Consider the following 23853-nt stretch of genomic DNA (forward strand, 5'->3'; position numbering starts at 1 on the left):
TGTTCATGTCATATGGTGGAAACAGTAATAAAGTAACAAAAAAAAACCCTTATTCAATAAAAAATAAAGCAATAAATCAATAAAAATGCCAGTAACCCCATAACATATAAAGAGACATTTAACACAAAAAAAAAAAAAAAATGATGATTTTTAAATATTGAACCCCACAAAAAATGCTATAAAAATGATCAAAAAAACATATATATTCTAGAATGATACTGTTGCAAAGCACAACATGTCCCGCAAAAAACAAGCCATCAACCAGCTCCATAGCCACTTGAAAGACGGCAATGCAAAAATTACAGATTTTTCCCCACAAAAGGGTTTTATTTGGCAAATTTAGTAAAACAAAAGAAAAAATATTCAAGTCTGGTATCTCTGTAATTGTATCGACCCATAGAATAAAGATAACATGATTATTAGGTTATACAGTGAACACAAAAAAAAAGAAAAATTCCAGTACAGAATTGATGCTTTTCTACTCCTGCCCTCAAAAGTTCAAAAATTTTCAACAATAGGGGATACCAACCACAAAATGATAACACTGGAAAAAGCATCTCGTCCCTCAAAAAAATGCCATCACATGGTCCCAATAACAGAAAAGCGAAAATTTTATGGCCTGCAAAAGGGGCCAATGAGAAAACTTAAATCCGGGCAGTTGTAGGGCGCTTCTTCCCTTCTGAGCCTTGCTGTGCGCCCCTACAACAAGTAACGGCCACATGAAGGGGGTCTCTGTACTCAGGAGAAATTGCATAATAAATTATAAGGTGGGTTTTCTCTTTTTAAGGCTAAATGAACATATAACCGACAAAATTTGACCATTCTAAATTTCACCTCCATTTTGATTTCATTACTATGAAGATCTTAAGGGGTTAACAATCTTCTTAAAAGATGTTTCTGATAGCTTGAGGGGTACACATTTGAAAATGGGTTGATACATAGGCGTTTTTTTATGCTAAATATGTAAAATTTCATTTAAAACAGTAGTATTCCCCAAAATAGTCATTTCTGAAAATACGGAAAAACTATGTTTGATTTGTAAGCCGCGTGACATCAAAATAAGTTATCCAGACATTTAATAAATTATGAAAATGTAAAGTAGACATATGGGAAATGTTATTCAGCAACTTATTTAGATGGTAAAACTATCTGCCTGAAAAAGCAATGATTTCGAATTCAAAAATGCCAAATTTTTCAAAAAAATTATAATTTTTTATTTTTTTTTGTAAATAAACACAAAACTTATCAGCCAAAATTTACCACTAAAATGAAGTGGTAAAAACATGCGAGGAGAAAACAATCTCAGAATCGTTTTGATAAGTAACAGAATTCAAAAGTTATAACCATATAATGCGAATCCAAAAAATGGGGCTGAGCCTTAAGCTAAAAAATGGCTGCATCCTTAAGAGGTTAAGAATAGATTGTAGTGGAAAGTGTTAAGTGAGTGGAAGACCAATTAGTAGGGATTTACAGTAGTCTAGACTAGAGTGAATCAGAGTAACAATTAGCATTTTGGAGGTCTCAATTAACATTCAATGTAACAGCCTCCCTGTATATATAGTGAGGGAAGAGATAACTTATATAATTTGCAGCTACTACCATGTGTAATACATACTAATAACCAACTCAGGCCTCCCCCTTAGAATAATAAAAATCTTACAATAAAAAGTTAAACAAAATGTTTCTGTTATTCTGTCTCCGTCTTCCAAAAAACAGATCTTTTTAATTTGTCAGTTTACAGATTTGTACAAGGGTTTGTTATCTGTGGGACAAATTGTACTTCCTATTGTCATTATTCAATATTCAATGGAAGGACGCATCATAAAAATTCCAAAATGCAGTACAATTGATCAAAAAAAATGCAGCTACATCATATTCTCAGGCCCTCTTAATGACACTACTCCTTTAGTCTATGGATCAGTTCAAACACAGAGATACCAAATTTATATATATTTTGTTATGTTTTAATACCTTACAAAAAAAGTCTCTCCGGCCATTTGTATGACCTTTTGATCACTTTTTATTGCAATTTTTAAGTGTAGTAAAAAAAGTTTTCATTTTGAAATTTTTTCTGTTAAGAGTTCACCACATGGGATAATAATTTAAATGTTTTGAGATACCCTGCAATTTTAGACACAGTAAAACCTAACATTTTTATGTTTATTTTTATTTGCTTTCTTTGGAAAGTGGGGTGATTTGATTTTTTTACAATAGGGGAAGAGGTAAACTGCTCCTACTCATATACATCTCTTCTTCCAGGAATGATAGAGGAATGACACTTTTGTTATGTGTCTTTTTCTTTCTAAAATGTTCAATATTTGGTTATTTTTTAATGGCTCTTAGGCCAAATGCACACAACCGTTCAAACCTCCGTAAAGAATGGAAGTTAAAGTATCAGTTAAAAATCCCATTGACATGAATGTAAATTTTATGTCATCCATCAGTTAGGCCATTATCCAAGTGTTTTTTTCAAATGGAAAAAAGTGCTGCAGCAGCCATTTTAATTAATATGTAATTAATTAGTATTTTAATTAATATGTTAAACCTCTGTTCTTTCCCACATATTCCCCACTATAGAGTTTTTGTCTTTCTCTGGATCAAGACTGTAGGATAGGTTGATTTAGTGAATCTGTGTTTTCATTCAACCTAATCTACTATGTTTTTTTTTCTGAGACACATTTTAAGTTTTACCTGCTATTTACCTGCTACCATTTCTTTTTATAAGTGTTTGGTTGTATTTTCATAAAAATATGAAGGAAAATAGAAATAAAACCTGGACAACTATTGTATAAAATATTTTTTTTTATCAGAAATAAAAAGAATATTGTGCCACACTTTCTATATTCATAATTCTATAAAATGATGAAAGCAATAAGGCAATGAAATAAGGTTTGGGTTTGTGTTTGAGGAAAACAGAAAGTGAAAATATTTAAGGATTAAAAGACTTGAAAAACAATTTTGTTTATGAGAGAAAGCCCAAGAGAGATTAGTTTTAGGAGAGGTTTTTATGTGTGAAATAAAACTATTATTTTCAGCTTTTTTTGAGTTGCTAATGCCTCTACATACAGTTCTGTGACATATTATTGCATGCTTCATTACTGGAGGTGAATACTGAGATGGACATACCCTTTAAAAAATGGTATTCCACAACTAAGCTGGATTTTACTAGATTTAATTTTTAATTAGGGTTTTTTGTTGGCTTAATTTTTTTCATTTTAATTTTAACAATATTTTGAAATGAAAGGTATCACAACAAAATTACCAATTTTTGACTACATTTCTAAAAATTATATGTCACAATTATAAATTAAATTATAAACATCACAATGAGCTATAACATCCCTATACCAAACACCATCATGACAGCACTACTTGTACAGCTAATTTAGACCTATTGTCTGCACATACAATGCCTAGAGAACTCTCTACAGACCTCATTGATTTGGCTGCAAACTATTGCTGTCCACAGCTATAAGGCTTTGGTAAAGTACCATATATACTTGAGTATAAGCCTATTTTTTCAGCACAAAAAAAAATGTGCTGGAACCCCAAATTTGGCTTATACTCGAGTAAAAAAAATATAGGTTTTACCAGGTTTTTGTGTTAAAATTAGGGGCCTCGGCTTATATTCAGGTCGGCTTATACTCGAGTATATATGCAGGCTAAATGCAGGCTCAGACTGGTCCCCCGTCCTATACCACATCTTCCCTGCTGTAAAAGCAAGAAGACAGACACAGGACAAGGATTCACCAGTAAAGTGAGTATATGATTTTTATATAAATAAAAAAAATTTGACAGCTTATAAAAATTCTTACTTTATAGAAATAAAAAATTAGAGAGGATTGGAGGGCACCAAAAATAAAAAAGGGGTTGTTCTGAAACAACAAATTATCGACTAGCTACTATATGGGGGATAATTTGTTGATTGGTGGATCACAAGAAAAGAGCAACTGGCTGCACATGCACCTGCTGCTCTATTCATCACTATAGTGTTGGCGAAAATAGATGCATACAGTACTTAGATACTTCCATCAACGCCATGGTCAGTGAATGGAGCAGCAGTGCACATGTCCGACCTGCCACTCCATTCGAGGTACAACAGACCTCCGTTCTCATGATTCCAAGGGGTCCCACACTGGACAGCCCCTTTAAGGAGATCATTATATAAAACATTAAATCCCTGGCAAATCACAGCCATGCCTGGTTACTAGGGGCATAAAACTGCCTCATTGGCTGCACTTAAGCATATCACGCAACATGTCCGGGTGCGATAAAATTAGGGGCCTCGGTTTATACTCTGGTCGGTGTATACTTTAGTACATATAGTTATATCTGTAGTTTTGTTAAAGGCCAGTTTCAGCATATCAAAACATAAGTAACATCAACATTATGGATCGCATTGGATCAGTAATGCATTACAAATCTTGATAACAATGGGCTATTACAACCCTTAAGGTAAATAGATGCCAAAATAATGCTATACGGATAACATAAGTAAACAGTCTCTCTATAGATTTCAATGGCCATTTTACGTGAGGTAAAAAAGTATTACATGCTGTGGCTTTCAAAAGCACAAATGTGTGAAGAACATCATGTAGAAACTTTGGCATTATATTATGGAGAGGAAAAAAAACTGAGGCAATACTGATGGAAAATATGCTCATGTTAAAGAGGGCAAATGTAATACAATACCATTACAAAACCTCCATAACAGACAAGAAACTGTAAATCTCCAATTTCGTCACAAATCTTGGAAGAGGTTTAATTGCTGTATGTCTTTTCTTTTTCTTCCTAGAGTTTTAATATCCTGGATCTAGTAGTTTCTAAATATTTTTGCTTTCTTAAAGTCCCTCGGCAAATATTATAGTGTAGAAATATCAAACCATCTAAAAGAAATATCCAACAACCGCCGCACAGAGAAGAAGCGACGAGAAACCATGTACCTACCTGGTCCTTAGTTTTCAAAATGCTGGGGAAATGCTATATGCTTGAAAGTAATGCTGTTATTTATACCTTCGAGCGCATATGCTTTATCTCTGTTATGCTGCATTAGAAATATTACTTTCTTATCTGAAACCTCTCTTGAAAATTCATAGCAGACCAAAAGAAAATTGGATAGGGGCAATAATGAAAGAAGAGTCATCTAACAACGCACACAGCAACTTACAGATTAGAACTAATTGCTTTTGTCCAACATTTCTTTTTCCATTCATCTTTTAACATGTACAATGCTAAGATAAACAGAAGCTTATTTCATATTTCCCATGATCTGCACAATAAAATATAAGGCGGAATATTCTGTGACAGGTGGAGCTTTTCACAAAAGAACATACTGTAGACATAAAAGAGAAATAATTTTGGTATACTGAAACAGTTGCCGGCGATCACAACACATTGTTTTACTTATCCTCCGCGTCCGATATATAGTACGCCAAGCTCAGTGACTTAGCACTCAGCGCCCGATATATCGAACACGAGCGCTTCCTGGTTCTCTGAATTCACCCTGTCACGCGACGTTGTTACAATTGTTTAGGGTGAGTGGATATTGTAAGGCGACACCCACCCACTGACATCACAGGACCAATTTAATTGGTCCTGCGATGTTCATCACCGAAACGGGCCAGTCAATGTAGACTGACCAGTTACAGTGATGTAAGTCATGACAGATTGTGTGATGACTGATCTATGTCATGACAGATCTTGTCATGACATATTGTAAGTCAGGACAGATCCGCCGCTCTCCAATGCCACCATTCTGCATTTGGTGGTGTTGGAGAGATACATGTGATTTGTCCTGTGGGTACTGTTGCACTATCACTATAACCCCCCCCCCTTTGTCCGTTTAATCCTTGTGTTATACCCACCAACATCCGTTTTTCCTTGAGTTATGCCCCCTAATGTCCGTTTTCCGTTTCTCCCCAACCACACTTGTAAGTGCGTTATGATAGTAGAAGTAGTGCATGTGGTGTGCGGAGGATGTAGTAGTGCACGCCGTATTCAGAGGATGAAGTAGTGCACACCATATGCGGAGGATGAAGTAGTGCAGGAGGAGGTCGTGGTCCACGCATTTGAGAACTTGCTACTAAAACTATAAACCTTCTAAAATTCGTACAAAATAAGCAAACCTAAAAAATATTATAGAAATAGAGAGAAACCAAAAAAAATTGTGGTATGACTTTTTGTCAAAAAACTAGAACATTTGAAAGTTCGAAAATTGTCTTTTTCACATTTTTCCTAAAAAGTTGAGTTTTTTATCCCCCAAAAAACCTGACCATGTATTATTATACTACTAATATAAACTACAATGTGTCAAGAGAAAACAATCCCAAAATTAGTTAGATAAGTTAAAGTGTTAAAAAGTTATTATGACTTGAAGAGACACAGGTCAGATTTTAAAAAACGGGCTGCGCCTCAACATGCAAACTCGCTGCGTCCTTGAAAGGTTAAAAAGACTCCATATAGCAATTAAATGGAGCTTCTTTTTCCACCCTAATTTGGCCTATGCATCAAGTAACCTTTACCACTGTGTCCATCACTGAGTGTTCTGTTGCTGAAAAGTGTCCTGCGCATATGCAAATTTATCTTAATTAATAACAAGGGCAGTGAATGTATGGATTATTCAGTCTGTTTGTGTTTTGCCTGTGAGACTCTCAGAACCATGCCTATTTTCCTCTCTACTGCTGAAGAATAATATGTGGCCACTTATAACGAATTATAATACACAGGCAGTCCCCGTATATTCTGTATATTTTATAATTGTAGATCCAGACAATTTTTTTTGCCCCAGTGAAAATTGTAGTTTAAAATTTTTTTGCTGTAATGGGACCAAGGATTATCAATAAAGCTTCAATACAGACACCTTACAGCTGATTACTGCAGCCTGGGACTATAGCAAAGCATTCAGAGAGCTTCACAAGAAGTCAGAGGGGTCTGTCTGTAACTATGGGTTGTCTGTAAGTCGGGTGGCCTTAAGTTGGGAACCGCCTGTATACAATATCACTCACATAGTAATAAATTAATAAATAATAATAAATATTGACTTCAAATAATAAATGGGGGAATCCCCTACCCACATGAATGAAAGTGTACAGGGTCATTCTAGATTTTCTTCTGCTTTAGAGCTCATACACACACCATTGTTTCAACAGATAACACGGTAACCAGTGTATTTCTATGGACTATGGATGTGGTTTCCATGGTCCCATCCATTGCTGACTGCCAGAGATGAAAAACTTAAAGCAGATCCTATCCCTGCACATGTTGTGCAATCTTTTTGTATTATCTCTGGTGTGTGAGCCGAGCTCACCAGCATAACACATGGGCAGCAAACAACAAGCCTGTCACCGGCACAGGAAGCCTAAGTAACAAATCTAAGTAGCCACTACAGCACTCAGACTTTTACATCTAGACAATAAAATGTAATACTATGGCAAATGAAATCTAAAATGTCCAATTGTGGTGTATACAGCCTCTAAAGAGACTACAGAAAACATAACGTATCACCTATGTTTATTTCTGAAACCAAGAAGAAAATATTTTATATTTGCAGTTTGTATTATTTTTATTTATTTTATTGTAAATATTTATAGTGGGGGCTATTTAGCTTGACTTGCTGTTGCCAGCATTTAGACATCCGCTTTAAGCATCCACATGGACCAAAGATACAATTACATTTAATTGTAATCCTGCCTATGTTAGATGATTGCTGTGATATGAATAAAACAGGAAGTGTGAAATTATTTTATCATTAGTCATCAGAGTGAAAACTACAGCATAAACCACCAACAAATTTATTTCAGATCAGTTTTTAAACTTAAAGGGAACCTGCCACCACATTTTTCACAAATACCCCTATCCCTGGATTCCAAGTAAGATTATAAAGTTGATTATATGGGGATCTGAGGGAAACAATTTTTATCTAAAAGAAGGGTGTTAGTTAGTTAGTTAGTTAATATGGCTCTATGGTAAGTTGCCTCTCGTGGTTTTTGACAAAAATGTGGTGGCAGGTTCTCTTTAAAAGACACCTGTCAGCTAAAAAAACTTATCATAACATACTAATTAAAAACTGTCCCTAGCCCTCTTCCATTAATGCCACTGTCAAAATCATTGAGGTAGCAGACCATAATGGTAAGCGCTCCTGCAAGTTGGCATTTCATGAGGGGGCCATCCAGGGGGCAGTGACTTTATCAAGCCTGGCGCACACTGCAATCACTGAGGGCATCTAGAGTGGGAGGGGTGGAGAGAGGGGAGTGCCTGGATGGCCCCTCATGAATACACTGGACCGCTGCAAGATATGATTGGTGATCGGACCGCTAAGTACCACAGTGTGGCGAAGCTTACCGGTATTTTCTGCTACCTCAATGATTTCGACAGTGGCATTAATGGAAGAGGGCTAGGGACAGTTTTTCATTGGTATGTTAAGCTAGTCTTGTTTTTTTAGTTGACAGGGCCTCTTTAACCCCTTTCCACACCTTGATGTGAATCACGTCATGGCGATCACCCGGGAAATCACCGCAGGATCCCAGCAGTATGCGGTAGCCTGTTTAACCCTATAGACGTCGCGGTCATAGTGACCGCGGAATCTATGGTGCACCGGCACAACGATCGGCACCCTCCGTGCAGGGCATGGAGATGCCGATCATTGCCATGGCAATCCTGAGGTCCGATAAGGATCCCTGGGCTGCTTATAGTAGCAGCCTGTTAGGTTTGTGCTACAGCAGAATGCGTAGGCTGACTATGTAATATGCTGCAATACATTAGTATTGCAGCATATTACAATGAACAAGTGATCAAATGATCATTTGTTCATGTCCCACCCTGGGACAAAATAAAACAGTAAAAAAAAAGTTTTTAAAAAAAGTGCAATTAAAAAAAAATTATTAAAAAAAAAGAATACAAAGAATACAGTCCGATCCCATGCAATAATCCAATAAAACATAAAAAAAAAAAATCACCAAAAAACTCCAACATATTGGGTATCTCAACGTCCGCAACATCCCGTACAATAAAATAAAATTGTCATTGAACCAGTATGGTGAACGGCGTAAAAACTCACAAAAGTTATGAAATTTTCACATCTGATCAAAAAGTAAATTTCAACCCAACATGATACCAAGACAAAGTACAGCTTGTCCAGCAATAAATAAGCTCTAAACCAGCGCTGTAAACAAAAAAAATATAAATGTTCTGCCCATTGTTACATGGTGATGCAAAAACAAGTAAATTTCTCACAAAATGAGTTCTAGATTCTGCAAAACACGTTCACCATAAAAAAGCCATATAAATGGGGTATCGCTGTAATCGTGATGACCCATGAAATAAAGATAACACACCAAGAAAGAGTTAATCTGATTATTAGTTATTGAACCCCCCGTAAATGATGTACCTGAAAAGTGGATCTCATCCACAAAAAAAAAAAAAAATAGTCCCCTGTATGTTCAAAGTAAAGATAATAAACATTTTGTAGCCTGTAAAAGGTGACAAGGCAGATCTGCTCTGAATGGCTCCTTCCGTCCTATGCCCGGCCGTGTGCCCATATAGCAGTCACCACCACACATGGGGCATCCTCAGACTCGGGAGAAATTGGGTATCAAACTTTGTGGAGTGTTTTGTCATTTAATACTTTGTGATGGTTTAATTTTTGGCCAAAATTAATACATTGTCTAAAAAAAATGACACCTTCATTTTGCTTTAACCCCTGTGAAGCATCTAAAGGGTTAACACACTACTTACAGTTCAATTTTCATGCATTGAGAGGTGTAGTTTCTAAAATTGCATAATTATGATGTTTTACTGCTATTTAGGCCTCTCACAGTCAGTTAAAGCTGAGCAGGTGCCTCTAAATAGGTGTTTTGGTGATATTCATAAAAATGAGAAAAATTTCACCCAAAATTCTGGACTGAAGAGAGAGGATGCATAAAACCCCATGCCAATATAAAGCAGACATTCCCGAAATGTTAGTTATAAAGTTACTTGGGTGCTATGACTACCTGCATGAAAAGCAGAAAGTTTAGAACTTTGAAAATGAATAATATTTAGAAATGTTTGCCAAATTTCTATTTTTTTCATAACTAAACACAAAAGATATCATCAACATTTTTCTATTACTTTGAAGTACAATGTGTGACGAGAAAACAATCTCAAAATCCTATGGATATGTTAAAGCATCACAAAGTTATAACCTCCTATAATGACACAGGGCACATTTTAAAAATCAGGCCTGGTCCTAAAGGTCTAAAATGGCTTGGACCTGAAGGGGTTAAGTATTTGAATGCCAAAACCATGAGTGGAATCCAAACAGAGAAAAGCAAGAGAAAAGCAGCAGAGAAACATAAGAATACAGACACTAGTTAGACGTTGTAAGTGGTGTGGGTGTTAGGGGAATGTCTATTCTACATTTGCTGTCTATGAGACAGTTTTAATAATACTGTCAAACTTTATTGTCCTTTAATTACACTTGGACACAAAACTTTGTTTGTATTTCTTCTTCGAACCCCATAGTGCCCACTATATCAGTGCTAGTCAAATCACCAGCCTCTCTGTATCTTTAAGAGTGAAGGCTGCACAGAATGTTATTGCCCTTAAAGGTTATGTACTTCTGTGGTAAACATTAATGAAAAATTTCCAATGATAGAAATCACTGTTGCCAAAGAAGTTAAAGCCACTTAATTCTGGAAATGATGATGGTCTGAGATCACAGTCTAAACTGTGTTAATCCTCCCTAATCTATGACTTCTATGAAATACCAGGGCTGGCTGGATATCCCCCTCAACCCGCCTCTCTCATGTTCCATCTTGTGTCATTACCTAAGTGTTCCATAAATGAACATTCATGACGGTTTAAATTACCTTTCAAAGTAATAAAGATTTGAAATACCAGCTCGGTAACTTTATATCCTGTAACGCTGATTAACATTTAACGTAGCACAGATTGATTGATAACATATAAATGCACAGTTCACCTTTGCCTAACTTCAAATAAGTTATACATTTCTTAAATTAATACGTCAGCGAGGTCTGTCGTGTTACATTTTCCACTGAATACATTTGTGTATTGTCTTTGTCCTTTTAATGGAAATCCACAGTGGGTATGGAAAGTATACCACTCCTTTAAATGTTTCTCTTTGTTTCATTTCAGTCAATTGGTAAGATCAAAAAACTTTTTGGTGCTAATTCTATGCGGTATGTGTGGAGAAAACCCGGCACTGCTCTTCACCTGCCAAATACAATCCCAACAGTGACACAAAGTGGTGGCAACATCATACTATGGGGGTGTTCCCCAGCTTCAGGGACAGGATGACTGGTTGTTATTGAAGAAAAGATGAATGAGGCCTACTGCAGAGATATCCTGGATGAAAACTTTTTCAAGGGTTGCTGGGGGGCCCACATAAGGCTGTACATAAGGAATCAATGGGGTTGAGGGGGTCTTTATATAAAATAAGCATGTAGGGACTGTACATAAAACAACCATGAGTCTGCTCAAGGTGTACTCGATTTTGGTTGCCCCTAGAAACAATCTTGTATCTTCTGACTTTACGGTCGGCAGTCATATTGTAGCTGAGCTCTCTGCCCCCAGCCCCGACACTTGCATTCCAGGAGGAGCTCACACTCACACAGAGAGACTTCCTGCTGGCAGACAATACATTACATCATGAGGAGAGTAAAGCTACAAGCTACAGACAGATAAGATCTTTATCCAGGGGAGGGGGAGTGAGGTATATAGCAAAACTATGTGTGTTATACAGCAGGTGAGTTAGCAGAGCTGAGATTGTCAATGTGTGTAATAGGCATTTCATGGATCTCATCATCTCTCAACTCTGATCTGTCTCATCTCTCAGCCTATATGTTGTTTACTAGTACAATGTTCAGAAGGTAAATGAAAGTACATATAAACCTTTTTCCCTGATAATCTAACCACACTGTCAGCTCACAGAACTAGGTGGATCATAATGGGGCTTATTTACCAAGGGTCCGCGGATAGCATTTCCGTCGGGTTTTCCAACGTTTTTGGGAATCGCACCACTGGGACAGGTATTTAGTAGGCGATTGTGTCACACACGTTTGGATTTAGTCACAATTGCGCCGGCTTACTTCCGACACAAATTGGGGGCGGGCCATCGGACGATCCAACGGATTCAGACAAACCACGGAATTTAACTTAAAAATTGTGTCACAAACCATGGACTTACATACATCGGGAGGGAGATGATGATCGAGGAAGCGACACATTCAGGAAATCGGGTGCACAAAAACTTATTGAATCGCGGCACAGTGCATTGTAATCGGATAATGCTCTTTTGGGATCTCCACCGGACCGGTTAAGTAAATGTGCCCCAATGGGGTACATTTACTTACCCGGTCCAGTCGCGATCCCGCGGGCGCTTTGTCCGATGCAGATTTGGGTCTGCCGGGATTCACTAAGGTCGTGCGCCCGATATCCAGCAGGTGTCGCTGCTGCACCAAAGTCCGCCAGAGTTATCCCCGGTGCAAGTGCTGATCTTGTGACAATTCTTTTTTTAAATTATATGCTTCTTTTGAATCCGTCGGGTTGTCTGACGGCCACGCTGCCCGATATCTGTCGCGTGAAAGCCGGTGCCGATGCAACACAATCCGATCATGTGCGCCAAAATCCCGGAGCAATTCGGTGCCAATCGGAAATATTTGGGAAACCTGACGAAAGTGCGGCGTTTGGACCCTTATGTGTCAGTTTAGAGAGTCTCCACCCACACTGTAATAAGGGGTTAAAAATTATCTTTTTATGTAAAGATCACATGAAATTTATTTTTTTTATGGGCAAATCTCTTTAAGTAATCTTTTGAATTTTCTTATTTCACTCTATCCATACAATGCTTTCTGGTCACCTTGAATTGTGTTTTAAACAATCTAGCTGTATGCTAAACATAGATGTGGCAAAGTTTACACAAAATCGATACATTTAAGTTTTCTATTTTGAGAAACCAGTTGTACTCTGCCTTTCATTTTATATAACATATACATAAAATACAATAAATCATTTAATATTTTAAAAGGCTGGTGGTCTTTCCAAGTAAATTATAAATCAATATTTAAAAATATTTAACAAGAATATAAAAAGGACACAGCAGTTACTGGCAGTAATATCATATCAATTCAAATAGCTAGTGGTAGCCACTACCAGGCAGCCTAAGAGCTGTACATGTCAAAAGTGGATCTACGGGCAGTGCCTCTTCTACCAAACCAAAAGCAGCACATCACTGTTCACCTCAATCACCGTTATCACTGTAGTACCCCCTATGCATGTTTTTCCAGCCTTGTATTTGGGTCTGTAACTTTTTCACCTCATGAAATGTCGTCTTGTAACCTGTATTGTGCTGTAACTGTTTGTTTGCAACCAAGGAACTAGCAACATGTAAGAACACACCTCTCGTAGTGTATGTATGTAACTGTAATGTTATCTCTGTGTGTAACAACTGCCAGAACACTATGTACAAAACTATTACCCCCCAGTGGATCAGTACTATTGTATCATAAATTACTGCAGGTATGCTATGCCAGAGGAGCCATCATGCCAGTAAGTATGGAATGTCTCTTCTCAGCTGCTGTAATCGTGTGATGGCAGTCAGTAAACAGCGACTCATGGCACTGTCAGAGTTGAGTAGCTATATTGGATTATTAGATATTATAACATTGGAGCATTTTATTAAATTATTACATTGATAACCTCCTTGGTGTATTTTGATAAATGTGTTTAACATTTATCACCAAATTCTGGTGCATTTTGGGTGTACATTTCCAAAGTTGTTCAAAATGACGCTACCAATCACATTGCACATACATAAATGACATTAAAATAAACTGAATAGAGCCAACACCCATTCAATACAAATTGTCCAAACCCACTAATATTGTTGGATTTAACTGACCATCTAATTTTTATGTTTGAAATCCTAGACCTTCACACGTAGGAAATGGGAAAATTTATACATCTTGTCCCTAACTCCGCTGGCTTAGTTTCCAAGTAGTTGTCAGTAATGTGGTACTTATTTAATATTTCTGACCCTGGGACAATTTTCTGTCCTGTGTGCCGGTTTCTTTACAAAATATGATATTATGATGTTAAAATGTGAATAAGGCCCCCCAACACTAGGACCTATTCAATCCATAAATATGGACTACCATTAGAATAGCCATCTCCTGATAGTCCCCATCAGTTTTAAGTCTGTAAAATATATTTATCATAATGAATGAAAACACCAATGTGAATGGGTTTTTAGATGGACCATCCTCACCTCCCCTCTGAAAGTACAGTATATTCCGGTGTATAAGATGACTTTTGAAGACAGAAAGATCTACTGTCTTCCCTGGGATCGTCTTATACGCCGGTAATCCCGACCGCCCGCCGTGTATTCACGGCGGCGGTCGGGTCGCGCTGCATGGAGAGGGCTCACGGGCTGAGCCCTCTCCATAGCCGGTAAGTCTTTGCTGCATATTGCAGCAAAGGCTTACCGGTAACACCCGCGATCGGTGCTAGCACCGATCGCGGGTGTCTTCACAGCGTTGGCTGCCGGCAAAGCTGCCGGCAGCCTCAAAAGGATAGCGGCGCATGGGCGTGACGTCATCGCCGTGACGTCATCGGGGGCAGCGATCCGTCTCCATGGTAGCCTCGGGTCTTCCGAAGACCCGAGGCTATTTCGTTTTAACCCCTTCATTACAATGTGCTGGTAGCACATTGTAATGAATGAGGAAAATCCCCATATACTTCCATACTGTAGTATGGCAGTATATGATAGGATCGATCAGACAACATAGGGTTAAAGTACCCTAGGGAGTCCGAAAAATAGTATAAATAAAAATAAAAAAAAGTAAAAAAAAAAAAATTATAATAAAAAACCCTAAAATTCACCCCCCTTTCCCTAGAACTGACATAAATATAAATAAACAGTAAAAATCATAAACACATCAGGTATCGACGCGTCCAAAAATGCCCAATCTATCAAAATATGATAACGGTTTTTCAATGCGTTTAACCTCGTAACGGAAAATAGCGCCCAAAGTCCAAAATGGCACTTTTTTGCCATTTTGAAAAATATAAAAAAATCTATAAAAAGGTCGTACAGTCCTAAAAATGATATAATTGAAAATATTATCAAATTTCGCAAAAAATGACACCACCCACAGCTCCGTACACCAAAGTATAAAAAAGTTATTAGCGCCAGAAGTTGGCAAAATCAAAAAAATTATTTTTGTACAGGAGGTTTTCATTTTTGTAAATGTATGAAAACATTATAAAACCTATACAAATTTGGTATACCCGTAATCGTGCCGACCCAAAGAATAAAGTAGACATGTAATTTGGGGCGCTCAGTGAAAGACGTAATATCCAAGCCCACAAGAAAATGGCGCAAATGCTTTTTTTCACCATTTTCATTGCATTTGTAATTTTTTTCCCGCTTCTGAGTACATGGCATGGAATATTTAATAAAATAAAAATTTAAGGTACAGTATGGTTACATTTACAGTAAAATGGACGATGGTAATGTTGATGTTGTATGCCTTATGTTTATGAGCGACAGTTTTCCTGCTACATACCTGCATGTCATAAGAATTTAAATTAAAAAAAGGACCATGTTAAATTCAAATCTGTTTTTTTTTAAATTTTTACCGGTGTTTTGTATGCGTTGGAAAAGGGGTAGTCTTATACGGCGAATATATCTTAAACTCTATATTTTAAACAGGAAAGTAGGGGGGTCGTCTTATACACCAGGTCGTCTTATACGCCGGAATATACGGTATGTTGTGTGGGGGTTTAGCTCATCGGTAGATACGTTTCAGTACAGACACAGTTGTAGTTGCAAAAGTAAAAATGAGATTTATTGTCTCTTTAAGCTTTAAGCATAGTAAATATGCTTTCTTCAGCTTATAAACATAAACCTAAACAGTCCTTTCTTTAGGTATAACAAATACAAATGGAACAATCTCACCAGGGCAGCAGTATAGCATCCCAGGAACTCTGAGGCAGGTTTCTTCCCACAGCACATGGAGGACACCAGCTTCTTCTCACGCATACACAGCTCCACTCACCTGAGAAGCCCCTGCTGCCTTTTTGATAAGTGGCAAAACCTGGGCTGGAGTAGGGAGCGACCTTCCCACCCAGACTCTTTGGTTGCTCCATAAAAACCCAGACCCGAACTACAGCAGGAAAAACTTCTCAGTAACATAACATTACTGGCAACAGCTACTGGGTTTTTACATCACCAAGGCCAAGTACCTTGGTGACACATACCTGCCATCAACAATTTCGCCTCTTGTCCTCTTACAGTTGTTTATAAGGTGCTCATTGCTTGGTGTCTAACCATGAGTTGCAATCTGTGTCAAGTGTTCATGTTTGCTGCAGTGCCCTTCATTCAGAAAATATTAATCAAATAGTTGTAAGATTAATTAAAGACAGGTTAGGTTAACCAAAACTTTGTAACCACTTTCAAGACTCTTCAAAAGAGTGAGATGCTGATAAGGGAAGCCTACTTTCAAGCTTGTTCTACAAAAATAGTTATGATGTTTGCTCCTTTGACATTCCGTAACTGACATTTACCATCATTAGCACTGCTGTCCCCTCCTGTGCAGCCCGCTCCATCTGTTTATATAGGTGACCCTCTATTTCCTCTGAAATGTTAGGGGGTATATGAATTACAACAAAAAATATTTTATCAAAGCTCTTCTGGATTTGAATTTTAATCCACAAAGTTTCAGCCTCCTCACACACTTCTGAGACCACTGTCTCATTCACAATTGCTGTTAAGTCTCTTCTAACATACACACATACACCACCTCCCCTCCTATTACATACAGACATACACCACCTGCCCTCCTATTACATAAACACATACACCACCTCCCCTCCTATTACATACAGACATACACCACCTGCCCTCCTATTACATAAACACATACACCACCTCCCCTCCTATTACATACAGACATACACCACCTCCCCTACTATTACATACAGACATACACCACCTCCCCTCCCATTACATACAGACATAAACCACCTCCCCTCCTATTACATACAGACATACACCACCTGCCCCCCTATTACATACACACATACACCACCTCCCCTCCTATTACATACAGACATACACCTCCTGCCCTCCTATTACATACAGACATACACCACCTCCTCTCCTATTACATACAGACATACACCATCTCCCCTCCTATTACATACAGACATACACCACCTGCCCTCCTATTACATACAGACATACACCACCTCCCCTCCTATTACATACACACATACACCACCTCCCCTCCTATTACATACAGACATACACCACCTCCCCTCCTATTACATACACACATACACCACCTCCCCTCCTATTACATACACACATACACCACCTCCCCTCCTATTACATACACACATACACCACCTCCCCTCCTATTACATACAGACATACACCACCTCCCCTCCTATTACATACACACATACAGACATACACCACCTCCCCTCCTATTACATACAGACATACACCACCTACCCTCCTATTACATGCAGACATACACCACCTGCCCTCCTATTACATACAGACATACACCACCTCCCCTCATATTACATACAGACATACACCACCTGCCCTCCTATTACATACAGACATACACCACTTGCCCTCCTATTACATACAGACATACACCACCTCCCCTCCTATTACATACACACATACACCACCTCCCCTCCTATTACATACAGACATACACCACCTGCCCTCCTATTACATAAAGACATACACCACCTCCTCTCCTATTACATACAGACATACACCACCTCCCCTCCTATTACATACAGCCATACACCACCTCCCCTCCTATTACATACAGACATACGCCACCTCCCCTCCTATTACATACAGACATACACCACCTCCCCTCCTATTACGTTCAGACATACACCACCTCCCCTCCTATTACATATAGATATACGCCACCTCCCCTCCTATTACATACAGACATACACCACCTCCCCTCCTATTACATACAGACATACACCACCTGCCCTCGTATTACATACAGACATACACCACCTCCCCTCCTATTACATACAGACATACACCACCTCCACTCCTATTACATACAGACATACACCACCTCCCCTCCTATTACATACAGACATACACCACCTCCCCTCCTATTACATACAGACATACACCATCTGCCCTCCTATTACATACAGACATACACCACCTCCCCTCCTATTACATACAGACATACACCACCTCCCCTCCTATTACATACAGACATACACCAACTGCCCTCCTATTACATATAGACATACGCAACCTCCCCTCCTATTACATACAGACATACACCAACTGCCCTCCTATTACATATAGACATACGCAACCTCCCCTCCTATTACATACAGACATACACCACCTGCCCACCTATTACATACAGACATACACCAACTCCCCTCCTATTACATACAGACATACACCACCTCCCCTCCTATTACATACAGACATACACCAACTCCCCTCCTATTACATACAGACATACACCGCCTCCTCTCCTATTACATACAGACATACACCACCTGCCCTCCTGTTACATACAGACATACACCACCTCCCCTCCTATTACATACAGACATACACCATCTTCCCTCCTATTACATACAGACATACACCACCTCCCCTCCTATTACATACAGACATACACCACCTCCCCTCCTATTACATACAGACATACACCACCTCCACTCCTATTACATACAGACATACACCACCTCCCCTCCTATTACATACAGACATACACCACCTCCCCTCCTATTACATACAGACATACACCACTTCCCCTCCTATTACATACAGACATACACTACCTCCCCTCCTATTACATACAGACATACACCACCTCCCCTCCTATTACATACAGACATACACCACCTCCCCTCCTATTACATACAGACATACACCACCTCCCCTCCTATTACATACAGACATACACCAACTCCCCTCCTATTACATACAGACATACACCACCTCCCCTCCTATTACATACAGACATACACCACCTGCCCTCCTGTTACATACAGACATACACCACCTCCCCTCCTATTACATACAGACATACACCATCTGCCCTCCTATTACATACAGACATACACCACCTCCCCTCCTATTACATACAGACATACACCACCTCCCCTCCTATTACATACAGACATACACTACCTCCCCTCCTATTACATACAGACATACACCACCTCCCCTCCTATTACATACAGACATACACCACCTCCCCTCCTATTACATACAGACATACACCACCTCCCCTCCTATTACATACAGACATACACCAACTCCCCTCCTATTACATACAGACATACACCACCTCCCCTCCTATTACATACAGACATACACCACCTCCCCTCCTATTACATACAGACATACACCAACTCCCCTCCTATTACATACAGACATACACCACCTCCCCTCCTATTACATACAGACATACACCACCTGCCCTCCTATTACATACAGACATACACCACCTGCCCTCCTATTACATACAGACATACACCACCTCCCCTCCTATTACATACAGACATAAACCACCTCCCCTCCTATTACATACAGACATACACCACCTCCCCTCCTATTTGCCCTGTCTCTCCGAAAGAGTGTAAAACCTTGAATATTAAAACCTCAATCATGTGATGCATCTAGCCATGTCTCCGCTACATCTACCTGTCCCTCTAATATCAGAGAGTCAAGTTTACCCATATTGCTTGTGATACTTGTGGTATTTGTGAACATACACTTTAGTTATTTATTTGATTTATAGTAATTTTGCTGGTACATATATCCTCACTATTGTTTTATAACTTGTCGATCTCCTTATCCACTGCTTTACTCCCCCATTCACCATCCACTTCGCCACCCACCAACATTGGCTGTCCCCTCTATGACCTGTTTACCCCTTTAGTGTCTTCCTTTTCCTCTTCCCCCAATCCTAGTTTAAATACTCTGCCGATCCTGCTAAGATCTTCTCCCCCGGCACAGCAGCCCCCCTTCCATTTAGGTGCAAGTTATCTGCAGAAAACAGCTTTTACACCAATGAAAAGTCAGCCCAGTGCTCTGAGAACCCAAATTCCTCTGCTCTACACCAAGATCTGAGCTGTGCATATAACTCCTTGAGCTCCCACTGTCTTCTCTGGGTAGTGCATGGCACAGGTAGTATTCCCTTAAGCTTTGGACCAAATTCTTTAAAATTATTCTTCAGGCTCCTCCACCTACCATCTATTCTGTCATTGGTTCCAACATGGACCACAACAGCTGGGTCATCCCCAGTCCCTCCAAGTAATTTATCCACCCTTTACACCACATGCCAAACAGTAAACCATTAGTTTGAGACGGTCTTGGCGACAAATTATTATATCTGTCATCCTGATTATAGAGTTCTCTACAACCATGAGCTGTCTTGGCTTACCTGCACTACCATCCCCCCTACTACTAGCTGGTCTGTTCCCCCGGCTGTTAGAGAGAGCAAGATCTGCTAGGGCTGCCATTTCTGGCGTCCTTACATCATTGCACAATTTTGCTCAGGTGTTAAGAGTCAGAATTAGGCTTCCTTTTCTTGGACCCTTTTATGCCTCCTCTATTTACAGTAACCCAGCTACCCACCTGGTTGTCTTGGATTTCTTCTCCACCCTTCACTTCTATCCCGCTTATTTCTTGCTCAGTGAGCAGCATACTCCTCTCAAGATTGTTGGTCCTTGCAGATGTGCAGTATCTTCCTCCAGATCTCTAACACGTGCTTTAAGTACAAAAATATGGGCACATCTGTCACAGCTCCAGCAGTGTATGCATATGGCAGAGTGTGCACTGGAGCATACCACCAATCTTGCTAGCCATATCCTAGTTTCAAAACTGTGAGGAGTGTATAAATCAAGAGACATAAAATAAAGATTCCTAACAGTTCTGTGGACTCCTCTTTTTTGAACACTGCTTGTTTAAACTCCACTTATGTTCACAAGCCACTTAGAAGCACAAGCCAAAATGAGCAAATGAATGACCATCTCTGTCTCTGACCTTCTCTGTCTCTGACCTTCTCTTTCAGTGACTGTCTCTTACTGGGACTGTCTGTGACCATCTCTTTCAGTGACTGTCCTCGACTGTCTATTTCAGTGACTGTTTTTGACAGTCTCTTTCAGTGACTGTTTTTGACCATCTCTTTCAGTGACTGTCTTTGACCTTCTCTTTTAGTGACTGTCTCTGTCTCCGACTGTCTCTGACTGTCACTGTCTCTATTCCGATATTTAACAGTAGTGTCTGAGAGCAGAACTGCTCTAGTTGCAGATGGCAACCAATGATTGCTCATGTTTAATTTTTGCACAGGTGTTTCTAAAATTACAGCTGATCTCTGATTGGTTTCCACTGATAACTGGAACAGTTTTACCTCAGACATTTCTCATAAATCTCCCACTATCTCTGTATCCCCATCCATCTTACCTCACACATAAGTTGTCTTATACTCATTGCCTATAGTAACCAATCAAAGCTCAGAGCTCATATTAATGACCTGTGGCAGAATTGCAACCAATCGCAGCTTAGTTTCTAAGTGCCACAGCAGCAGACAATGGCTCCTGTATAAGGTGGTTTTGGAAGGCGTGGGGTAAACATTTCAAAACCTGGTCTAAGATGTTTCCTGAGTCACAGAGAGCGGCTATGTAAAATTTGGTGATTGTAAACGTGACGGTGCAGATTCCTTTAGTGGACACAAATGTGGCGCGGACAATTCTTAAATACTTGCACTGTAGTTTGCACTGAAGAAAACATGCAAAGTCCGCCACAAAACTGACACACAGCCTTTAGTAAATGTGTTAATATATACAAGCGCTCCGGTATCTTAAGTGAGTGTGAACACCGGTCTAATGTACCAAGCCTCTCACGCTTTGTCTGAAGAAGGAGGTACTCCCTCCGAAACATCACAGGAAACTCCAGCCGATCGGTGAATCAGTAAAGCCATGATTGAGCATGGACTTTTCGCTACAATGGATTACGGCATGCTAGTCGAAAAATGGTGATGTACTTATGCCTTATGTCAATGCTTTAAATATAATATATAAAGAATAATTGCTGCTATATACGGTCTAAGTTATATCCTTTGAAGTCTTTAGTAAATGTGGGCCATTCTTTGTAAAACACATTTAAAAGGAAAATTATTAGAGATGAGCGAACATACTCGTCCAAGCTTGATGCTTGTTTGAGCATTAGCGTACTCACAACTGCTCGTTGCTCGGATGAATATTTCGCCAGCTCAAGAAAATGGCATCTCCCGCCATTTTGATTTTTGGTGGCCAGAAACAGAGCCAATCACAAGCCAAGAGACTCTGCGGTACACACAGCATCACGTGGTACACTTACATGTCGATAGCAGTGGTTGGCTGGCCTGATCAGGTGACCCTGGAATATACTAGCCAGTGCCCGCGGTGCTCGGATCATTCTCTGCCTGGATGCCGTTAGGGATAGAGCTGCTGCTGGTCAGGGATAGCGTTAGGGTGTTTTCTATTAGATTAGTGTTAGGCAGGAGTGATTCTACAAGAAACCAACAGCCCTTGTTAGGGCTACAATAGCCCTAACAAGTGACGGTGCATACTGTACATCACGTGTGGCGTAATCTAATACGTTTTTTTGTTCACATTAGTACCGGGACATTCAGCAATCCGCATTTCAGTTTGCTTTCTGATTTCTTCTGTGTGTTTCGTTCATAAAGAAATAAAAAAAAAAAAAAAAGTTCTAAAAATAAAAAAATAAATAAATACATTTTCTCTTTAAATTTTTTTTGGGGGTGGGAAATCTCCGTTATAGCAATCAAATTTTGTCTACTGTAGTTGGACGGTTGTGCCTGCTACTGTTTAGCAAGCTAGTTTCCAGAAATCCCAATCCACATTCTCTCTGCCGGTGAAGCGTATTGTACATCACGTGTGGCGTAATCAAATACGATCTTTTGTTCACATCAATACCGGGACATTAAAAAAAAATTGTCTGTGTTGATTAGAAACTAGCCATAGTAATCATCTTCTGAGGTTGCTGTCTGATTTCTTCTGCATGTTTTGTAGTTCTATAAATCCCAAAAAAACAAACATGAAAAAAAAATTACCAAAAAAATTTACAGTTTATATTTCTCTTTTGTCTATAAAATAGACTTTTATTTGGAAAATGTTGAACCCCAGGGCTAAGGGTAGAGGACGACGGCGTGGGCATCCAATTACTGCAGGGGTCAGAGGCCGTGGTCCTGGGTGGGGTGGACACTACCTGCTGATGAGGGTGTTTTATATGGGTCACTCATTTTGACAATGGATGCAAAGCTGTATGACTGAGTGCGCGCTCCCCCCTACATGCCTCCATACGTGGTCTCCATAGCAGCCTCCACACGCCGTCTCGATAGCTGCCTCCACACGTTGTCTCCATAGCAGCCTCCAGACGCCGTCTCCATAGCAGCCTCCACACGCCATCTCCATAGCTGCCTCCACAGCAGCATCCACATGTCGTCTCCATAGCTGCCTCCACACGTTGTCTCCATAGCTGCCTCCACATGTCGTCCCCTTAGCAAACGAGCTGTGTCAGGCTCATTTTTCAGGTGTTTCACCAGATACGTTATGGAACTTGGTCACTCTGTTGTCCCCATGATGTGTTATCGACTAAATATACCGTCAACCTTTTGTTCACATGGGAAATCATTTCAGCGCTTGTTGCTCACCTCCTTTGTTTCCTCTCTACCCCCATAACCAGGCCAAATACTGATACATACAGTGCTACACGTTATCCTCACCAAAAGGAATTTTTTAAATTGGTTTGAAGCCTGAGTCCAT

The 23853-nt window shown here is 39.5% G+C and overlaps 1 protein-coding gene across 8 annotated transcripts in view; it reads right to left on the minus strand.

Moving 5' to 3' along the window:
* The window catches only part of TSHB (thyroid stimulating hormone subunit beta), a 132217-nt gene that overhangs the window by 15285 nt on the left and 93079 nt on the right, over window positions 1-23853 (minus strand). The window contains exon 1 of one of the 8 annotated variants that reach the window (XM_072137710.1): window positions 7074-7154. The exons of 6 other annotated variants lie outside the window; for them this stretch is intronic. In XM_072137710.1, coding sequence (XP_071993811.1) covers window positions 7074-7075 — 2 coding nt within the window. In that variant the 5' untranslated portion in view covers window positions 7076-7154. Of the gene's footprint in view, window positions 1-7069; window positions 7155-23853 lie in introns of those variants that run through there. One more of the 8 variants, XM_072137711.1, reaches the window with a different exon arrangement.

The sequence above is a fragment of the Engystomops pustulosus genome, chromosome 2, assembly GCF_040894005.1.
Source record: "Engystomops pustulosus chromosome 2, aEngPut4.maternal, whole genome shotgun sequence".
In the NCBI taxonomy this organism is placed as follows: Eukaryota; Metazoa; Chordata; class Amphibia; order Anura; family Leptodactylidae; genus Engystomops; species Engystomops pustulosus.